Genomic DNA, 22951 nt, shown 5'->3' on the forward strand with positions numbered 1-22951 from the left:
TGTTATCAGAAGTGGTGCCAAAGTATTCTATTGAAATTAACCAAATGCTGAGCAAAATAAAATTAATTATTGCCATTAACATAGCACAGCACGTTTAAAGGACCAGTTCAGTCAATTTTTTTAACATGCAGTTGTAATGCTCACACTACCTTGGACTTGTCAGTACCTGAGGGTTTTTTTTCTTCTTCCGAAATCTTGGTCATTGTAATGGGGGCAGTGCTTTGTTTACATGTCAAAAAAACATTTTTATTTATTCCCAACACCCAAAAACATCCGAAAGGTTATACAACATCAGCAGACAACTAGCAAACAGCGGTACCTTTCGGGGAAATGTTTGGAGTAGTCCTATGCAAAAACATTTTTTTAATGTAAACAAACGCTGCCCCCATTAGAAAAGCTCATCTCGGATAATAATCATATCTCGTGGCATCACCGAGTACTGACAAGTCAAGGGTAGCGTGAGCAATACAACAGCATATTGAAATTGACTGAACTGGTCCTTTAAGCCTACTTGCCCAAGAATATGGCAATAAGAGTACTTTCATCTGTGTGACAGTGACCTACAGTATATCACGAAAGTGAATACACCCCTCACAGTTTTGCAGATTTTTGAGTATATCTTTTCATAGGAAAGCATTACAGAAATGTAACTTTGACACAATGATTAGTGACCTTTTAACAACATATTTAACCGCTTAAATTTCTTGTTCACTCAGAAAAAAACAAAATACAGCCATTAATGTTTGAACATGTAGTCACAAAAGTGAGTACACCCCAGATTAAAATCCGGTAGAAAAGGGGCTATGTTGGCTCGAATCGTCTCGAAATGAAACGAAATGAAAAGGGATGAAAGGGGAGGTCATCAGTGTGTGTTTCAACCTTTCTTTGCATTGAACTTTTACATTTTGAGTCTGCATCTGGCTTAAATAGATTGGTGTGAGATTTGAATGCAATCCTATGGAGAATATCATGATCTGCTTCAGTAGTCACAGTGCATGTTGACATGCATGTTTCTTTTAGGTGTATTTCAGATTGCCAATGTTGACAGCATTCATGCATCCCCAAACCATGTCAGTCCCACTACCATGCTTGGCTACTGAGAGGATACACCTTTTTTGTAAAACTCACTTGTTTACCACCACACATGCTTGACACCATCTAAAGCGAATTGGTTTATCTTGGTCGCAAGAGAGATGAACAGACCAAGGATATGGATCACTGGAACCATGTCGTGTGATCTGAAGAGACCAAGATAAACAAATTTGCTTTAGATGGTGTCAAGCATGTGTGGTGGTAAACAAGTGAGTTTTACAAAAAAGGTGTATCCTCTCAGTAGCCAAGCATGGTAGTGGGACTGACATGATTTGGGGATGCATGAATGCTGTCAACATTGGCAATCTGAAATACACCTAAAAGAAACATGCATGTCAACATGCACTGTGACTACTGAAGCAGATCATGATATTCTCCATAGGATTGCATTCAAATCTCACACCAATCTATTTAAGTCAGATGCAGACTCAAAATGTAAAAGTTCAATGCAAAGAAAGGTTGAAACGCACACTGATGACCTCCCTTGTCATCCCTTTTCATTTCGTTTCATTTCGAGACGATTCGAGCCAACATAGCCCCTTCTCTACCGGATTTTAATCTGGGGTGTACTCACTTTTGTGAGTACATGTTCAAACATTAATGGCTGTATTTTGTTTTTTTCCAAGTGAACAAGAAAGTTAAGCGGTTAAATATGTTGTTAAAAGGTCACTAATCATTGTGTCAAAGTTACATTTCTGTAATGCTTTCCTATGAAAAGATATACTCAAAAATCTGCAAAACTGTGAGGGGTGTATTCACTTTCGTGATATACTGTATACATATTCTACATATTGTGCTATCATGCAGTTATGTTATGCCCATTCACTTTCATTTGATTTTTAAGTGAAAACGAAAGGATGTACGTGGTCTACACTTCTGTACACAGACTCGTGTGCACAAACAAATCTCAAGACAACCGATCACAAGTTATCTGTATTGTAAAGTGATCGTCTGTTTTTAAATACAGCTGATATAAACTCTCCTGACCTTAACCTTAACGGAGCACAGTGGAAGTTGTCTAAACTATATTTCTCAACCTAACCTTTAACTGTCAGTTGCTTTGGTTAAAAGCGTCAGCTAAATGTAATGTAATGTAATCTCTCCCCCACTTTCAGTTGCTGTCGAATGACCGTGCTGACCTCCAAGCTGAGCTATGGCAAGGCAGTAAACACATCAGTGGTAAGCTTCTCCATACACCTTCATTGTCTTTGTCCTCACCCATCGAAATTGTCAATTTGTTTGCTCATTATTGCTGAGCATTGTATATTCCTCATAACTCATCGAGACGTGTTAATGCCAAAGCCCTTTTGAAAAGTAACATTTTGAAAAATACTTCAATAAACACAAAATATATCTCCACAATATGCACAGACTATGTTCAATGCAATATCTGTTTAACAGACAACATAAAACTAAGTTCTATATTAAAACTTTTATATTTTATATATTTCTAACTGTTCATTGTCAGAAATTTCTGATCTGCCAATGACATGGTGGCAACTCTGTGAATTTAGGCAAGTACACATAGTTGAAATCACCTGAGTTCAAACCGAGCATCAGAATGGGGAAGAAAAATGATTTAAATTACTTTCAACATGACATGGCTGTTGGTGCCAGAGGGTCTTGGTTGGGGTATTTCAGAAACAACTGATCTACTGGAATATTGAAGTTATTGTGATACACATAACTTACTAAAATCTTATTCTGTTCTCCAGGTTTTGGACCAACCAGCTCTCCAGCTGCATCACTGAATCGGTGGAACCGCACAAACTACAAGTCTGCTGTGCCTCATGCATACTCCCGGCCGACCACAGTGCAAGATTTAACTACTTATAACAAGGGACAACATGGCATCCCCCACATCCTTTCCCATGGTGTTGTCTCAATGTTTTTGAAGTATCTGGTTTGTGTGTGTGTTTAAGTTACTACTTCTGACCACGTACTATCAATAGGTGTCTTAACACTTCAGAGTAACAAGAGAAATCAGAGCAGGCCAAATTATAAGTAAAGTTCATAAAGGCTGGAGCAGGCTTCACCCAACAATTTTTCTCTTCTTTTAAGGGTGCTGACTAAAATATTGTAAAACTGAAAAATGAAAAAAGGTTGCATCATGCATAGGTTTCTTTATTACGCAGACGCGTTTCGGCGTTCTGCCTTCCTCATTGTAATAAAGAAACCTATGCATGGTGCGACCTTTTTCCATTTTTCAAATTATAAGTAGCACATTTACACCCTACTATAGTATCACAAGGGATTGGTGACTTTGGTGAATAAAATAGGAAGTAAGTATATTTCAGCCCTTAAGACTCAGAGAGAGAGGAATTGGTTAAGTGCGATTTAATGAGAAGATAATTGACTATGCATTTAACAGAAGGTAGACAGTCTTTGGCGTAGGTCCAATCATCAGCCCGGGTCTTCTTGCGCCAGTAGAGCCTGATGTAGCTGTGCAGCAGGAAGCGGACCTTTAACCCCGCAGACAGGTAGACTGGACCAACCTGGTGGTGGTGGGGATGGAGGAGGAGATTTTTAACCACCGAACCTGCAACAGCAAGAGTTAGACATGTCACTATAAAGGGAAGTGGTGGTTGCTGATTGGCTCTGCAAAATGCACATGTGGCATTCGAATCTTACTAGCAGAACTAGCGCTGGCTACTCTCCTCTAAATCAACACAAAATGTCAAGTTATTGTGTGCCTTAATAATGCAACATGTGCAAATGTTCAAGATGCCTTGCCTTGCATTTATTTTAATAACATGACTTTTCAAATCACAATTTTATGCAACAGTATGTATACATTTTATTTTTAAATGATTGAATGAATGAATGATAGCTTGAGTTGTGACTCCTTGCATTTTGTTTTAAAAACAATTAATTCTGTTAAACATTCTTACGCAAAGGACTTTTCCCTATTTGAATGTCATACAAAATTGAAATTAAACATTGAGTGTTTGCTCCTTATTTTTTGTTTTGTTTTATTTTGTTTTAACTCAACACGAGCCATTTGTTAAAGGTCTCACGGTTTCCCATCTTTGAATGGTATACATTGTATAGTAGCAGTAGGATAACATTATCTGTAAGTTTTGACTGATATGCCCAACCCAAGAACAACGTGGACTGGAGCTAAGGTGGGTCGTCCAAAAAACAGAGTTCATGGTGTTAAAGAAAAAAGCAGAGGTTCATCAATTGGCTCTGATTTTTTCCCCCATTGTTTTCATGGTCCTCTATAAACACATACGTGGGGGAGGGGAATGTGTTGTAGTTAGGGGATTGACACTATTTCACCCCTGAGCGCACTGTTTGATGAACTACAGTCACTATATAGCAGGGACGGGAACTTTTTTTTTTCATTCAAAGGCCCGTTGAAGTCCTCCAAGGGCCTCATTATGAACACGAACCAGGATTTCCCCCGACCCCACCTTCTCTAAGCCCGCCCCTTATATATAACTAAACTCTATTGCAAACGTAATTGGTAAGAGTCCTTTACAAAATGTGTTATATTTCATGTAAAGCGGCATTACATTAAACTCATGTCGGGGGCTGGATAAAACAGACACAGGTTCCCCACCCCTGCTGTAGGCTACAGAATGTATTGAACAAGCTTGCTATTGAAAATTAGAAATTAAAATGTTGGCTGAGCATGGAGCAGCAAACTAGGCTGTGCAATTTGCCACAAGCCATGACGTGAATTCCATTGCCATAGTAGGCTACAGAGTACTGAACATTGGGTTTTGTTGTTGTTGTTGTTGTTCTTGTTTAACAGTGGTTCCTTCCAGAAGCTGCATGACATTGGTAGGGCCTATGGCTTGACCAACTCGGCAATGCAATACATGCAATTATCTATGGAAGTGCTAGCTGAAGCAATTGTAGCCTCCCCCCATGTCAGTATCAATGACGTCTGGGGGTCTCTTCTATGACTAGTCCGGTTTCAAAAGATTGGAGCTTTTTGAAAACTACCTAATGCATAGGCTAACAACTTTCCAAGCATACAGTTAGAGTAGAGTAGAGTAGAGTAGAGTATCGTTTATTGATCCCAGAGGGAAATTAAGGTGCCAAGTAGCATACACACATAAATAAAGACATTACCCACAAGACATAATACACATATTTACACATAAAATAATCATATATAGCTTACTGTTGCATACATTTTGCCAAGGCATCTCTCTCTAACACACACACACACACACACACACACACACACACACACACACACACACACACACACACACACACACACACACACACACACACACACACACACACACCAAATATAAAGTGTAAAAGTCCACAGTGTTAACATGTGCCTTAGCCAAGTGGCACATAGAAGCCAAGACAAAGCGTTCATAAAGTGTCCAGGAGTGTCCATAGTCTCTCTGCCTAGTACAATGTCCATAGTATTCCTTAGAAAAAGGGGGGGGGGGGGGGGGGGGGTGTCGCCCCCTGTGTCACTACACACACACTCTCTCTCACACACACACACACACACACACACACACACACACACACACACACACACACACACACACACACACACACACACACACACACACACACCAAAAATAAAGTGTACATAGTGTCACCTGTGCTGGGTGGCCAAGACAAAGTTACCATCAAAGTGTCCAGGAGTATCAGTAGTCCAAGGGGTTACACACGTCAACTGTGTCTCTCCACACACACACACACACACACACACACACACACACACACACACACACACACACACACACACAGCTGTGCATTCCAATGAAAGAGGAGTCATAGGGTAAAGAGTCCAGGTAGATAAAGTGTGCAGGAGAGGGATCTGTTATGCAGTCCAGTCCCCTATGACGATCTCTCTTTGTGTGTCCTTCTGTGCAATGTTGAATAGCTGGATGGCCCTGGGTACAAAGGACTTTCGCAGCCTGTCTGTCTTGCAGGAGATGGCGCGCAGTCTGTGGCTGAACAGGCTTCTCTGGTTGTCGAAGACTGGGTACAGGGGGTGCTTGTAGTTGTCCAGGATAGAGTCTAATCTGCTAAGTGTCCTCTTGTCAGCTGTGGTTGTGAGGGCGTCCAGTTCTGTGCCTACCACAGACCCTGCTTTCCTCACCAGCCTGTCAAGCCGTCCAGCATCTCTCGTTTAAAGGTGCTTGGACACACACAGGAGGCGTCAGGACCCTGTTGCTGGGTATGTGTGCGACAGACACAATGCCAAAGAAGCTAAAAGCACTAGTAAGCCACAGATAATTATGTTGCCAATACTGGACTTCATAAAGGGACAGAGGGGGCAAACCTTTCGGCAAACTTCGCACCTGATTGTGTGTGACTCCTCCATATCGGTCTTCACAAGAAAGAGAGATTGCGTCCTTCTGCTGCCTGCCTGTGCTGTGGTTAGATTCACGTTGTTTTCAGTCAGTCCTGGCGAAGCCTGATTGGTTGGCAGTAAGCGATGTTTTGATTGGCTCTCACCCTATGACCCCACCCCCCGTCAAAAGAGGGCCAAAATTCGTACACTTGTAAAAGCGATCCACACTTGTGTGCTTGCAGCTCCGAGCAGGAAGAGGTTCGCACAGCATGGCAAAACAGATTCACATTTGTACACACTCCTACTGCCACACAACTACAAAACATTTATACACGTACGTTTTTATATTTTAGGAGATGCAAAATATGTGTGCAGATCTACAAAATTAACCTGCAGATGCAAGATGTTTTTCCACAAATACATTGTATCTGGCACATATGTAAAATGATTCTTCACATCTGAATTTTATTTCTGGACATACAAACTTTCTGGCCTTGTTCTAGTTCCATACATTACATTACACTTAGCTGAGGTGACATTACAGGGTATTGGTTACAGTCCCTGGAGCAATGTGCAGTTTGGTGTCTTGCTTAAGGGCACTTCAATCATGGCTGGAGGTGTAGAGAGAGACAAGGGTGGGATTCGAACATGCAACCCTGTGATCTACGATCCAACTCGTATGCTTTCTTGCACTTTAGGCCTATATTGAAGGCAATCACCTTAAAAACAGACCCTACCTTCTCTAGGTTCCCCGAACGAATATAACTTAATTGTAATGTAAATGTAATTTCTAAGATTCCTTTACAAAATATGTCAAATTTTATGTGAAGATGCATAACATTGAAATCATATCGTGAGCTGGATAAAATGGCCTCAAACAATCCTTGCAATTAGGGCCAGTTTATGGCTGCGGCTTAGGGGGGCGCCACCTGCCAAGGGGACTAAAAGTGAAAAATTGCAGAATTGTGACAAGATGCAATATTGAAAATTTCACGTTATATGTCATGTCGAACACAGTTGCTATACATGTTATCCTTCATTGCTAGCTAGTAATTATTACATGGTCAATGTAAATTTGCCCCCACAGGAACCTGTAGCCTAGGGGCCCCAACTCATCTTAATTCAGCCTGGCTTATAATATTAATTGGTGAAGAATGCAAATATCTATGAATACTCACATTAAGCAATGCTAATGTTTGACATGCGTGATGTCTGTGCTTTCCTTAGAGTGGAGTCCAGCAGAACACAGCTCTGATTCAGGAAGAGACTGAAAGGCTGTGGGACAAGCCCACTGTTGTGGTACGAATACACACACACGCACGCGCACACGCACACGCACAAACTCCTCTTTTGCCTTGTTCTCTGTCTGTCTTTGTCGCTCTCAATTTTTATTTGTACCAGCATGTAGACACAGCAACACAATGTATAACGTATGTGCGCGTGCATGTGTGTTTCTGTGTGTGCGTATTTTCCTATTTCTGTGTGTTTTACAGAAAGGGGAAGACCTGCAGGGTCTCATCATGGGGATTCGAGAAGTTGAGGTGGATGAGACTCCTGCAAAGGCCGTTGCTACTGCTGATGCATGTCCTGATAAATCTGAAGTGCAAGTAGATGACACTGCTGCTGATGCTGGTAAAGATGATGATGATGGTGATGGTGATGGTGATGGTAGTGAGGACAGAGGTGATTGATAAGGTAGAGATGAATCATTGGGATACTTTTCTGGGATCCATTCCATGCAACGTAGGGTGTACGCTAGGGTGCATCAAGCACCCCAACTTTTGAAAATCACGTTTTGCTTTTGCTGTATGGTTCTTTTGTATTGTATTGTTGTACATTTTCCAATGTTAAAGAGTGGCACAATGTCCTTGACATTTGAAATGGCAGTGAACTAGCGTTTTTAGTAAAATCAGGGGAAAGTTTTTCAGACTATTGCATCAAAATCGAGTAAGGAGATTCATTTGGATGAATTGCCTTTCCACTTTCCCAGACTTGAAACCCCTCATGCATGATTTATTGCAGCCTTCCTCTTGCAATGTGCTAATGCTTAAACCATGTCCGAATACCCATGCACCAGGGCTTGACACTGGCACCGGCCAAATGCTGGTAAAACTTGGCTGTGGCTGGTAACAATTTTAGTGTCCCTAGCCAATTTATGGTATGACATATCAGAATAGGATATATTGTGCACTTTTTCGCTTGTGTATCAATTGTTTGTTGTTCAAGAAAAAGCTATGTTATTCAGTTTCTATTTGTTTGTTTTATTTCCATGTAGAAACGCATGCACTCATTTTCTTGCTTCTGAGGTTAGATGTACAGCGTCAGGATAAAAAAAAAAATGAAAATAATTTGTGACCAGTAGAATAGACTCGGGAAACCACTAGCCACAGTGGCCGGCAAGCGAAAAAGTTACTGCCAAGCCCTGCCATGTACCCATCATTCAGCCATGTTTGGGTGCCCTGATGGCCTGGGGAAGTGAAAGGCAACTGGAGCATTCTTCCAAGTGAATTTCCTGACTCGATTTGATCTAGCAGTCTGAAAACAACTTTGCTAAAAACTTTAGTTCACTTGAACTCAAAATTTCAACCTTAATGTGCCACCGTTTAACCCAGATTGAATTTGTTAGAAATTTGCAGGGACGTTGTGGTAATTCCAAGCGGCACTAGGTACTGCAAATGTAGACCAAGATTTTGCAAAGTTTTTTCATTTTCAAGGGTCGATTTGGTCACCCTAGGGTACACCCCTTTTGGAGACCAGCAAAGGTTGAGAATGAATGGAGTTCCCTTGGAGCTAAAGATGGCGGTAGCACACATTATATCCAAGCCGCTGTGTACAATATTGAATATCTTTGGTTGGGATGATGAGGAAGCTGGATATTCACTCACTCACACACACACACCCACACACACGTACACACACACACACACACACACACACACACACACACACACACACACACACCTCATCCAGTGTCATATTGTGGAAATATATCTGTGTAGGGATTTTCTTACCTCTACCAAGGTAGTTATGCTCTCGGTCGCGTTGGTTTCTTTGTCTGTCTGTTAGCAGGATAACTGAAAAAGTTATGAAAAGATTTTGATGAAATTTTGTGGAGTTGTTGGAAATGACAAAAGGAACATGTGATTAAATTTCGGTCCAGTAATTTAAAAAAAGATTCTTCACCACTGCGGGATAGGGCGAATTTTGAGATCCTGCTTTCTATCCCCACAAAAACAAGGCAGAAAGACTTGCAAAAAATGTGGGTGTAACATAGTCAAATGTTTTCTTCTTGGTAGAGGTCTGCACTCTCTGAGTATGAGTGTGAGGTGGTGGAAAGTTCTGCTCTACTATTCCCATTCTCCTCTTCACAGTTTATGAGTGCGTTACAATATGCGGCCTTGCCTCCTCCACTTGTGCTTGTCTCCTCGTCCCGCCTCCTGGCCCCTCCTCCGTGGAGAAAACAATAAAGTTTCCCAGCTGTCAGCCTAGCCACAACTTTTGAGGGACTGTTTTTCATTCACCATCCCAATTGCAAATGAGAAAAATACTTTACCATTGAGCTTTTGCAAGATTTTGAAATATAATGCTGTTGTCAGTGATGTCATCATGACATATTACTTCCTGGTACGAGAAGACAAGCCCAAGTGGAGGAGGCAAGGCGGCATATTGTAACGCACTCTTTATAGCTGGGTCTCTTACCGTCCAAAAAGGGCCTAATCGTTACGCGCTGGATAGAAGCACCAAAATCGGTGTAGACCTTCCTTAGGGTGTTCTCCATCATTTCAGAAGGGGTGCCCCAAATTTCAATGTCATCAAGGTCATTTTTATGGGGTAAGTTCAAGATGGCTGCCCAAAACGAGCCAATAGTAGTAAAATGCTGTACTGCCTGGACATAATGGTGTTATGGGCCAATCCACCTATTTGTGTGTGATGTATACAAACTGAACTTTGAAAATATGTGCAAAACTTACCATGAAAACAATGTTATATATGTCTTATTTAGATTCAAAAAGAGGAAAATCATAAAAACCATGGTCAGAATGAGATCACTCTACAATTGAGAGCTAATTTCTGGGCAGTTAGCTATTGAACCAACATTCATTAAGAGTTTTAAAAACTTGCAGTGGGTCATATCTATAAAATCCAAAAAGAAAATTGTGGTTAGAAAATTTAGGGGAGAAGAGATCAACCCTTGAACTGGGCCACACATAACTCTCCCAATGTTAGCATGCTAGCATTAGCAGGTTCAGACACTCAGTCTGCTCTTCAGACAAAGATAGATGGCAAACAATAATTTTAATCCCACTCACACATGTGCACACACACACAAACTACTACTACTTCCTTAGGACCCCCTCAATGATTTAAGCCTAGGAGTCCAACTGAAATATTCATATCAATCAAGTCAATAATACATGTACATATCAAGTGTCAGTGACAGCTTGGATGATTAACTATAGGCCATTACAAAATAAAATGTATGCTGATGTTCAGATATGTATATCTCAGTCCTAAGTGCACAATGGAGTGATATGGGCATTTATGAATATATCATATATACAGTATATTGACAGATACTTTATAGTTTAAAAGAGCAAAATGGTAACATGTCTGTTTTTCATCTACTTTTGGCTTTAATCTAGATGACATGTTGGCTACCTAACCACTTAATTTATTGTTTGCTGGTTAATTTTTATTTGTGGGTGTGGTCCTTTATTTAAAACATGTCTGCCTGCCTTCCCTCTCTCACATAGGCTACTAAAATAGTCTTTCAAAAACTTAAAACAACAGCATGTGGAAATCCTATTGGCTTTGGAGGGCTAAAGTCAAAGTAGCCTAAAAGTCATCAAGACTATACTGTACTCTACTGTATTGCACTGTACTGTACTCTACTGTACTGTACTGTACTGTACTGTAATGTGATATACCGTACTGTACTCTACTGCACCGTGCAGTATGCTACTGTATTACACTGTACTGTACTGTACTGTACTAGACTGCACCGTACTGTACTGTACTGTACTGTACTGTACTGTACTAGACTGCACCGTACTGTATGCTACTGTACCGTACTGTACTGTACTATACTCTACTGTACTTTATTATACTGCACCGTACTGTATGCTACGGTACTGTACTGTACTATACTCTACTTTATTGTACTGCACCGTTCTGTATGCTACTGTACTGTACTGTACTGTACTGCACTGCACTGCACTGTACTGTCCTGTACAGTACAACTACATAGAACTGAAACATGTAGAGCATTCTGAGCAGTGATGGTACAAGAAGGAGATACCCTGAACTCCGCCCACACAATGTAAATGGATGTACTCAAGTTTGGGTCTCCTAAGGGGGCGTTGTCCCCCCTTCTTCTTCTCTTACTGTTGCGTTTGGTCAGGTTTGGTGGCAGCTGACAAGGGTTGCGTATTACCGCCATCCAAAGGGCTGAGGTGGGATTCGTAGTCTGTGAAGAGGCGTGGCGGAGACGGATGGGATGGGACGCGTCGCTCATGGTAACTGTCTGCCCTATAGTAATCCCAGTTGACATTCACGTTGTTTTCATTGTACATTTATTGTAATATCCTGTCATATATATATATATATATATATAGGCCTAGTATTTATTTATTTGTGCATGGAAGTCCTTGTATTGTGCACAACCCTTCCAGGTGCAAGGCAGAAAAACTTGATCAATACGAAAAGTTCATTAAACATCGCACACTGGATACTTCTTTTGTATTTTTTCCCCTGAGCGAGCAACGCGTTTCGCACAGTGCGTCTTCAGATTAGCTCTTATCCCAGTGCGTCTTCGGGAACCTGAAGACGCACCGGGCGAAGCGTGCTTTGAAGAGGGGGGGAGAACAGTAGGGCCTAGGCCTACACAGTGTGCGGTGTTTAATGCACTTTTCGTATTTTGGTTTATGCAACTCCAGGTAGATATCAGTTGCTTGCAGTAACTGTTGCAGTTGTCAGTGAAGCCACATTAGTTGTCCCCTTTTTTGGCTAGGCAGTGAGGAAATAGGCCTATTCGCGGGAAGTGTGACACTACATGGGACACCATATGTGTATGAAATAGCCTACTGAGATGTCAAGGCTATAACCTAGGCCTACAATTTGAAACGGTGATGACATTTAAAACCGAGTCAAACGGCCATAGACAGCATTGTAATGAAGGGTGTCGTAACGGCAGCTGGAAAGAGATGGAACTTTAATTTCACGACGACATTCTGGCTTCAAACTCGCCCTGGCCGCTTTCCTATTTAACTTTAGGACTAAAATTATTCAACCGTTTCCACAGCAACGACCAAACTAATCACAGTTCCTGCAGCAGTAAAGCCAGGACTGCAAGTGTGAGCGAAATCAGCACAACAGTAGGCCTATAAAGGAATAATAAACAGTAACGGAAATACCGTGACCTGAAAAGTGTGCGGAATTGGGAGCCTTTTGTCGGTGAATTGCGCTGAAGCTAGCCTACATTGTGAACATGCTGGACGTTATCGCCAAATTACGATAGAAAGAGCAACCAATGTTATGTAATATTGCTAATTACCTCATCTACACAGTTGCTGCTACCCAAAAATATACGATGGCATAATTAAATAGTATGTGAAACACACCTGTGTTCCGTCTTTGGATGATGTGCAATGAATAAGACACACAACACAAACCTATTTCACCCCTTTGTTTTATTTCAAGGTGGAAGTGTCGAGGAGGACACACGTCAATTTGCATTTTGACATCCGAAATCTGAACTGTCATCCAAGGATTCAATCCCACAAATGCACTCTAGAGGCGTAATTCACTCTCAAACTCGGATGGTCTCCTAAAGGGGCGTTCACCTGACGTCAACGGGATACCGGAAAACAACGAGCCTGACTTATCTCCTTCTTGTACCATCACTGATTCTGAGGACATGTACAATATTATGCAAAAGGGTGTAGTGGGAATGAGTTATGTTACTGTTACCACTCAAAATCTTGAAGGTTAAAAAAAGTCTTGTGGCATTTTGTTTGGGGGGTGGGGGGGGGGGGGGGGGGGGGGGGGGGGGGGGGTTGGCTTTTATGATAGACTATCCTTCCTCCCAGACTATTTGTGTGCCTTGCATATCAAGAAAATGAGTACAGGTAATGATTTACTTTCATATGATAATTGTTTTTCTATATAGATATTTCTCCTATGGGTAAGGGTGGCACAAGACCTACGGTACATGTTGTCTATCAGCTGTCAGTTTTGATAGCAACTTAAGTACTTAATGATTACTGAGCTAACTAATACAACTTTTGGCACAAGTACTAGGTGAGGACTTGTCTGCAAATAAAAAAAAACAATTTACCTCTGTCTTCTTACTCAACATATACTACGAAATCATTTCCATTTAATTTAAACTGAAGCCATACTGTGGCCTACATGTAGGCCTATATTGAGTAATCTGTAATGCCATTCTAAAGATGACTGAAATGCTCTCACAATATGCACAATGCCTTGTAAAAATATAGAATTAGGTGATCTTATGGGGTTCTTCATACATATGGAAAGGTCCTGTCTTTTACCCTCTCTCATACAAATAAAATACGTTTATCTGTTATGGAAATTAGAGGATGGAGAACCTGCTACCTAGGGCATCTTGCACTGACACTATCCCATTCAGATCGAGCATTAGGAGCAGTCTATTCTCACCATAGTTTTAGTGTGGGCAATGCTCATTTTAATTCAGACCAAGAATCTTCTCAAATCGTTCACAATGTTACATGCTGTCAAGCACGTAAGCACAGACTCACCCATACTTTCACACTATGTACATTTTGTAGTTTTATCAATCTGGTCAAGCAGACTACCCTTGCTTCATCTCTGCTGAGGACTATATTAACATTTTCAGCTAAGTATAATGCCATGTAATAACAATGTAATGCATTACCAACATGACATATTGTATATGACATGGTAGATAATTTTTTTCCAGGGGCACCCCTTCTAGGATGTCTTCAAATCACTCAAGGAACATGTGTACCGAATTATATGCTTCTATCCAGCGCGTAACGATTTTTCGGCTTAGAGCCCCTACTATTATGTATCCCTCTCGCTATTCTTGTGTTCCCCTGTAGGTGGAGCTGACGCTCCAACACAGCAGACCACATCCACCTTCTTATCTGCTGCTGTCAAAGCCGAACTTTTGCAGGTACAGTGCTCCTTCATTCAGGGTCGCCCTTTTATAAACGGCTCTATCTCACACACATACACACACACACACACACACCACTTGTTTACTGTAGCAGTAGCACACAGTAGCACAGGTCAAGTGTAATGCAGTTGTTAACGCCATGCTGAAGTGTAAATTGTTTATTGTGCCGTTTTGTTTTTTTATTTGTTTTGTCTACTCTTTATTGGTGTTAGGAATCAGACGTCGCTCCAGCCCTTAGGTCTGAGGTGATTGGCTCTTCTCCAGATCTGGTGTCCCTATTTCAGCTAAAGAGATTATCAGTGCGACTGGTTGACTGCCGAGCATCTCCAGGGCAACAAGAAACAAACAAAGATGGAGAAAAACCCAAATCTGGTAAGGACACCCACATTTCCAAAATCCTACGAAAAACATCTCGTCGTAAACACGAAATCTAGCCACATGGTTGCAAATACGCACAAAAGGTGAAGGTCAAAATCAGGGATCCTGGTTGTACAGTCCATTCGGCCTGCAGATGATATGGAAGAGCGTAGCATGCCTTGTCTTTGTATTGAACTGAGTGTGCATCCTCAAACCCTTCAAGTATCAGCAAATAAACGCCATTATGTGCACCAGTCAGAGGAGTAGACTGTATACTCTGTGATATCATGTTGAATGCTATTTTAAACAATGTGCAAATTTCCATGATCAAGTATTCAAATTACCTCGTGAAAAACAATGAGAAGTGTGACGAAATGCTTCACATAATAGGTAAAAAGTTATTTGGGATGCCTCTGTGTTTATAGTTACATGATGGAGCAATACATGTCTGTTTTAAAGGTGCACTGGGCGATATTTTAATTAATTAAAATACAGTAAATTACAGTATTTCATACTATCCATAGACAAATGTTGCCTTTTTCATGAATACTTACCACCACAATTAAATTCTAAGCATTAATTATGACTGGGAAAATTTCACTTTTCATACATGTCATATTGTCCGCCATTTGAAGACATTTTTAGCTGCAAAACTTACTGTACTTTGGTCATACCAGTACAAATATATAAAAAGATTTTATTTTATAAATACTCATGAACAGGTCAAATGTGGCAGTAGACGGCACAGTTTCGATGAGCAGCATAGTTGCAACTATTGCCAAATGGGAGGCTTTCATGAATATTTTGCTAAATAATAAACCAATAATTATTAGTATTACCAAAGCACAGTATCCGTTGCAGCAAAAAATACATCTGTGGATTTGGCATCCTAAATTTTACAAAGGAACTGCTAAAAGATATTACACTGTGCACATTTTAAAGTCTTTTTTTTTAAAGAAATGATATCCCGGGTCTAAAATTTAATGATGCATTATGGAAGCCATGATCTAGTCCAGGGATGTCAAACTCAAATTCAGAGGGGGCCGAAATTAAATTCTGGGATGAAGTCCCAGTTACATAGAAGTTAAATGTTTTGGTCCATATTACGGTGAATACATAAACTCGTGAAAAATACTGGAGAAAAAAAAGATTTTGTGTTATTCATATTCTTTGAGAAATAGCCAAAAAAAAACATAAATTCTGTCAGGGTATGTAAGCATATAATCCGCACTGTATCAACCGTAATACTACCAAACAGCTTCAATTATTTTTGGGAAAATAAAGAAGCATGAACATATGGAACCCTATGTACAATATCTGATTAACAATAATCAATCAGATTCATTAAATAGGAAAATTGAGGTAGTTCTGTACACAGCCTACAGAGTATAGTATGTTTTTTTTTAGTGCAGCGGCCATCATTGATAGCTTGTGCCTAGTTGTCGGCATGATTTTTGGCATGTCAATAGAATTAACATCGGAGTCGAGCTCACAACTTCAACGCTCGTTATTTTTGCAGTTTTCTGACCTATTTTAAACCCATCTCCTGGACCAATCGTGGTAGGTTATTCTCTTAATACAGTCTGTGGTGTCCTCTCGTCATTTCTCTCCAACCATAGTCATTTGGATGTATGAGTGGGAGATGGCCCCACCCTGAAAATCTCCCTGATTTTGGTATTCACACAGCTGGTAGCCTATGCATCTCCGTTGCCTCTTGTGTTTACTGGTTCTTGCTCATAAGACCTTATAAAAGACTAAGTATTGTCGTTGAATTGGAGCACTTTATCCTCCTGTTTAAAGGTTGTAAGCCCAATTTCCGTTATTTTAGTTATTGTCTGGCCAATCATAATTACCCCGTGGGCCAGATTTGGCCCTTGTGCTTGAGTTTAGAATCCCTGACCTAGTCAGTATTTGGGTTTATTTATGTTGGCTAAACTTATTTAAAGTGTAATGATGATTTTTGTGTTTCTGTTCTTTTTCCACAGAGAAGGGCCATGACTGCCATCAGAGTGGTAGAAGAATTTCAAAGGAAAGCTGTTTGAGAATACGCCAGGCCGTGGAAGCTAGAGACAAGCCCCACCGTTGTCAGCAATGTCATAAAGGTTTCTCGCACGAATGGAATCTCAGACGGCACCAGCGCCTTCACGCTGGAGAGAGGTCTTACTCCTGCACACAGTGTGCGAAAACCTTCTCACTGGAGGAGGATCTCGTAAAACATCGGCACATTCACACAGTGGAGCAGCCGCATCGATGTGGACAGTGTGGGAAAGGATTCACGCGGGCAACAAATCTCAAAAGGCACCAGCGCGTTCACACTGGAGAAAAGCCGTACCAGTGTGAACAGTGTGGGAGACGCTTTACTGCGGCGTACAGTCTCACGATGCACCAGCAGGTTCACACTAGACACAAGTGCCAACAGTGTGGGAAAAGCTTCTCGCTGGAGGAAGATCTCGTAAAGCACCAGGTCATTCACACAGTGAAGAAGCCGCATGTGTGTGGACAGTGCGGGAAAGCGTTCTCTGTGCTACGCTATCTCCGAGTGCACCAACGTGTTCACACTGGAGAGCAGCCCTACCAGTGTGGGCAGTGTGGGAGACGTTTTTCGGTGGCGAGCAATCTCCGGGTTCACCAGCGCATCCACTCGGGACTCAAGCCCTACCAGTGTGGACAGTGTGGAAAGAGCTTTTCGGTGCAAGTGCATCTCCAATATCACCAGCATGTACACACACCGGACAATACGTACCAATGTCTCGTGTGTCAGAAAACGTTTTCGCGGCCTTCGACTCTCCAACAACACCAGGTCCTTCACACTGGAGAGAAACGGTTCCAATGCGGCCACTGTGGGAGAAGGTTTGCACAGGCAGGATATCTGAGGCTACACGAGTACATTCACAAAGAGGTCAAGCCCTACCAATGCATAGAATGTGGGAAGGGTTTTGCACAGTCAGGTGATCTGGCAGCACACCAGCGCATTCACACCGGGGAAAAACCATTCCAATGCAATCAGTGTGGCAAGCGCTTCACACGGGGACAACACCTCAGAGTTCACCAGCTCTGTCACACGGGGGAGAAGAATCACCACTGTGGACAGTGTGGGAAGCGCTTCTTACGGGTGTACGATCTCCAAAAACACGAAACCATTCACATGGAAGAGAAGCCCTTCCACTGTCAGAAGTGTGACAAGCGTTTTTCACAGGCGCAGCAACTCAGAATTCACCGGCGCGTTCACACCGGAGAGAGACCTTACACCTGTCATCAGTGTGGCAAAAGTTTCTCACAGGTTGGAAATCTCAAACGTCACCTCAAGGGAAGACGCTGTTCACCGGAGTGACACGGAAACCATGATCTGGACATCGCAAACGCACCAACACTTTCAGGCATCTCCAAGCACGTTTGGTTATTCCCCACTCAGATGTCCTTTGTCCCAACCCATTTTTTAAATGAATGTTTTTGTATTTATTTAAGTACATTAGCACATGATTAGGTAGACACCCTTGTGTCATGTCCTCTGTCAATTTTTAGAAAAAGAATAGAAAATGGAAAGCCTTTTATTGACGTTATACTCGGTGCAATGCGGTACAATTTTAAGCCTCCCTACAAGGTCCAAACTCTGGTATAAATTACTGTATACATTATATTATATTACAGGGCTCATCGCTTTTTCTATTGTCTTCTACACCCCACTTATCTTGTCAATTTTTTCAATTCTCAACTCCTTTAACTTCTCTCTGCCTCATGATTAATGCATGATGAGCACATAGTAAATTATTCCCCACTCACACGTCCTTTGTCCCAACCTGAAAGTCCACTCTCAGACTCACTTTCCAGCCAACCTAAATTTTTATTGAAACTTGGTGTGCCTTTTCAGTGATGAGGTAGAACTGCATTTGCAGGCTAAAAGGGTACACCCTCTCGTGCCATACCTCCTCTATCGTCATTGTCAATTTAAGTCACATAAAAGGCGTCATGTTGCCTGGTTAACACCAGACCTAATCGCAAGTGAGAGTGTCTTTCAGATCGAAACGATTGTGTAGAACTAAAGGCAGTATGGGAGTTCCCAGGCTAGGCGTCATGAGTTTTGAAATCTTTTTTGGTTTGATTTTGTTCTGCTCTGCTGTGCTTCTCAAATTGGAATACAACAATCAACAACATATGTGTTGTGAAATTTAAAAATGTGAAAAAATGTTTTCTTCCAGAAAATACAGTATGGTTGTTGGTTCTTCAGTCATTGTAGAAACGCTTAATTAGTGTGGGACCTAATGGGATTCCACAAAGCAGGATTACAGCGCAAGCCATTTCTCCAAACCTTTACATTACTATTACTATTATTTACATTGACGTTACCATTACACTACTTTTACATTTAAGTTGGCAGACGCTTCTATCCCATTGAGAATAGAAACTGGGGCTCTGACCGTTTCACCAAAGAGCCAGGCTTGTTTGCATGACAGTCAGAACTCACCCACAACTCTAGTGATGGTCACTCCATCACATTGCCTTCACTTTTGGGAAGTGCACTAATGTGCTTCACACGCTCCTGGTGTCCCTTGTACAACTGCCCATTATGCTTCTCCCATCCAGTCTGCCCTGTCATCTACATACGTTTCTCCAACTGCCCATCATGCTTCTCCCATCCAGTCTGCCCTGTCATCTACATACGTTTCTCCAACTGCCCATCATGCTTCTCCCATCCAGTCTGCCCTGTCATCTACATACGTTTCTCCAACTGCCCATTATGCTTTTCCCATCCAGTCTGCCCTGTCATCTACGCTTCCCCAACTACCCATCATGCTTCTTCCATCCAGTGGTGTCCCTCGTACAACTACCCTTCCCCTCCATCACTGGGGTTACCAATCCTTGTGGTCCCTGTCATGGAATTGCGGCTCTCACACAGCAGGTAGGCTACAACTGATGACCCCTCTCCTTCACAAGCCCCTTCGGCAGTTATCAGAATCTGTTTGTACTTTCTAGTTTGTACTGTTGTGAGAAAATATTCCAGAAGAGGTGTTGTCTCACATCCTGGACTAAAGGCAAATGTGGCAATTGCTTACCTGCATAGAATATTTGCAGTCGGCGACCTTCACATGCATATTGAAGAAATTCACAAAAGTGCACTCCTCCTCAAAAACTAAAATATGTCTTCCTCATGTAGGCCTTACAGTCATGCCCTTGCACAACAAGGCATGCTCATTGTGCTTATTGTTCTCTGGTCAATTTAGACCACAGCAAATAAGTTCTGAAGACATTTTTAAAAAAAATCACACACAACTTGAGTTTTTTTCAGGAAAGAGTTGTTTTTGATGGATTATATTATCCACATATTAATTGCAAATTGCGCAGCATTAATTCTATGACTTAATATATTTTGTGTATATATACTTTTGTTTATATATACAGTAATGTGGTGTTCTCGTTCTCTTGTTCAAAGGTGCAATGTGTAAGATTGTGACCAGAATAGGTAGGCCTATTGCAACTATGGCTGTCATTGACGTTGTGCTGCCCATTGCCAAATTTGATCTTTTCACGAATATTTACAAATTAATAAATTAGTATTTACTAGTAGGACCAAAGTACAGTAAATTTTGCAGCTAAAAATGTCTATTTCTGGAAATTCAAAATGGCAGACTATGGAGAAGATCCCCCCTTTTCATGTATGAAAAGTGCAATTTTCCCAGTCATATTGAATACTTAGAATTTGATGGTGGTACAAAGTATTTGTTGAAAAGGTAACATTTGTGAATGGGCAACATGGATTCTGGAAATTAACAACTAAAAAGATTACACTGTGCACATTAATGTTCATTTGTAACTTTATAATGTTCTCTTGTTTAATGTTATAATATTCTCTTGTGTAATGTTCATTTGCAAATTTGTAAAGAAAAAAACTTTGATGGGAGGATTTTTACTGAATAAAGGACCCCATGATAGATTGGGGAGCCAACAAATAAACAGATTCCAGTCATTTTTGAAATAATGTATGTATTTTAAGCCTTTTATTGTCGTTAAACTCTGATATAAAGTACCGTATATTATATTACAGGACTGATCAATTTTTCCATTCTCTTGTGCACCCAACTTGTTACATTCTCCAAACAACCGGCAACAGAACTAAATCAAGCAATGTTTTGTGGTCTTGTCATTTTTTTTTCTTCAAATCTCAATTCCTTTAACTTCTCTCTGTGTCGGTTTGAACTTGTATGCGTCATCAAATTATGGACTTGTCCAATGTACATCAAATGGTCGGTGAGGTTGGATAAATATTATATAGACGTGAGTGAGTGACCGTTACACAATATTTTTGAGTGTATCCTCCTCTTGTGTGGTGTTGAAGAGCTGGATGGCCCTGGGGACATAAGACTTCCGTAGTCTGTCTGTCCGGCAGGGGATGGCACTGTCTGTAGCTGAACAGGCTCATCTTGACCAGAACTGGGTGCAAGGGGTGCCTGTCATTGTCCAGTATGGAGTCCAGTCCGATCTGCTCAGGGTCCTCTTCTCAGCTTTTTGTATATATGGGTTCATAGTGTTTATCAACAAACACAATGTTATGAGGAGGGGCAGAACACTGGCAGCCAACCATATTAGCTTTTTTTTTTTGACCGACAGCGGTTTCCAACAATCAGAGATTGAGTTGTGCGCAGTTAGTTTCATGCAGTCAGGGAGAAAATTTAGAACCCATGTATAGACAGCCTCCAGTTCCATGCCCACCACAGATTCACCTTTCCTCACCAACCTGTCTAGGCGTCCAGCGTCGCTGCTACGGCCCCAATAGAAAATGTGAAAGCCCATTGGGAAACTCCAACTCCCATTGTCATTGTGACACAGCACACCACAGCACACAAGTGAACACTGCAAAATTGCATTTATGCCTCACCTGTGCAAGACCATCCCTCAATGGCGCCCCAAGGGACCAGTGCGGCGGGACGATACCATGCTCAAGGTACCTCAGTCATGGAGGAGTATGGAGGAGAGCACTGCTTGATTACGAGTCAAACTGGCAACCTTTGGGCAACAAGTCTGACGCCCTACCGCTTACCCATGACTGCCCAATAGGCAGAAATCATTGTGTTGAGATTATCTCCACAGAGCTGCATGAAAAAAATAACTGTTTCAATTGCAATACACTAGACTGGGATATGTAGCCTATATATTTAGAAAAAAAATAGCTCTTTATTCAGTCTAATGTACTATAGTGTGAGCTAAAATGTGTAGAAGTGTTCCCTGGTCCTTGAAATGGAAATATTTGTTCCAATCCGCCAGGTGGCGATAACGCGCTCGACAAGCTGGAGCTCGTAAAAGTAACCAATGAAGTAATAACCAAAGAAACTCAAGAGAAAGAACAATCTCTTGGTGGGGAATGCATTGGCCACGGTGTAGTACGGGGGCGTTGCCTGAGGACACGAGTGGATGGAAAATTAACTCCCTTGCGCATGGTCATTGGTCAGTGGGTGCGATGGATGCCATTTTCGTACTCCCTTGCACATGGTCAGTGGGGGCGACACCATGATGGATAATTTGTGGCCAAGTAACGGCAGCTGTTGGTCAGCAGTAATTGCTGGGGGTAATTAAGGACAGCTGACAGACATTCACGCTGTCCTATGACCTGTTCCACAGTGAATAACATTTCCGTACTCCCCTCGCCATCATTTCCTACTACGCTGTTATGACGTGAGTAAGCCCTCTTGTCTCAAGCCTCTTTGGTAATAACTGACATGAGAGGAAGCAGGAGGAAGGGAGATTGTAGCCAGGATGTTTGTTTTTATCAGTAAATTGAGGAGTGATTGCGACTTTACAGTAAAACACAGTTAAATTCAATGAATTCATAACGCATTAGAAAGTTGTTAGTACACTTGCCGGTTTGAAGTCTAACGTTAGAAGCAGGGAGACTGGATAATACTCCTGGGATCTCTGTTGAAAGTGTCTTCCTCACGCTGCTAACTTTTCGAGCGACCACTCATTCATCATGATGGAGACTGAGGTAAGGGGACGTCGCTAATATCAGGGATCTGGGTTCTAAATGAACTAGAGTCAACCGGCCAAAT

General features: G+C 41.6%; 1 protein-coding gene across 1 annotated transcript in view; it reads left to right on the forward strand.

The window, feature by feature from the left end:
- The window catches only part of LOC134454180 (zinc finger protein 883-like), a 31144-nt gene extending 12806 nt beyond the window's left edge, over positions 1-18338 (forward strand). The window contains exons 4-8 of the mRNA XM_063205014.1: positions 7601-7672; positions 7867-8005; positions 14479-14552; positions 14768-14927; positions 16898-18338. Coding sequence (XP_063061084.1) covers positions 7601-7672; positions 7867-8005; positions 14479-14552; positions 14768-14927; positions 16898-18243 — 1791 coding nt within the window. The 3' untranslated portion in view covers positions 18244-18338. The remainder of the gene's footprint in view (positions 1-7600; positions 7673-7866; positions 8006-14478; positions 14553-14767; positions 14928-16897) is intronic.
- The last annotated feature ends 4613 nt before the right edge of the window (positions 18339-22951 follow it).

This window comes from Engraulis encrasicolus, chromosome 1 (genome assembly GCF_034702125.1).
Source record: "Engraulis encrasicolus isolate BLACKSEA-1 chromosome 1, IST_EnEncr_1.0, whole genome shotgun sequence".
NCBI lineage: Eukaryota > Metazoa > Chordata > Actinopteri > Clupeiformes > Engraulidae > Engraulis > Engraulis encrasicolus.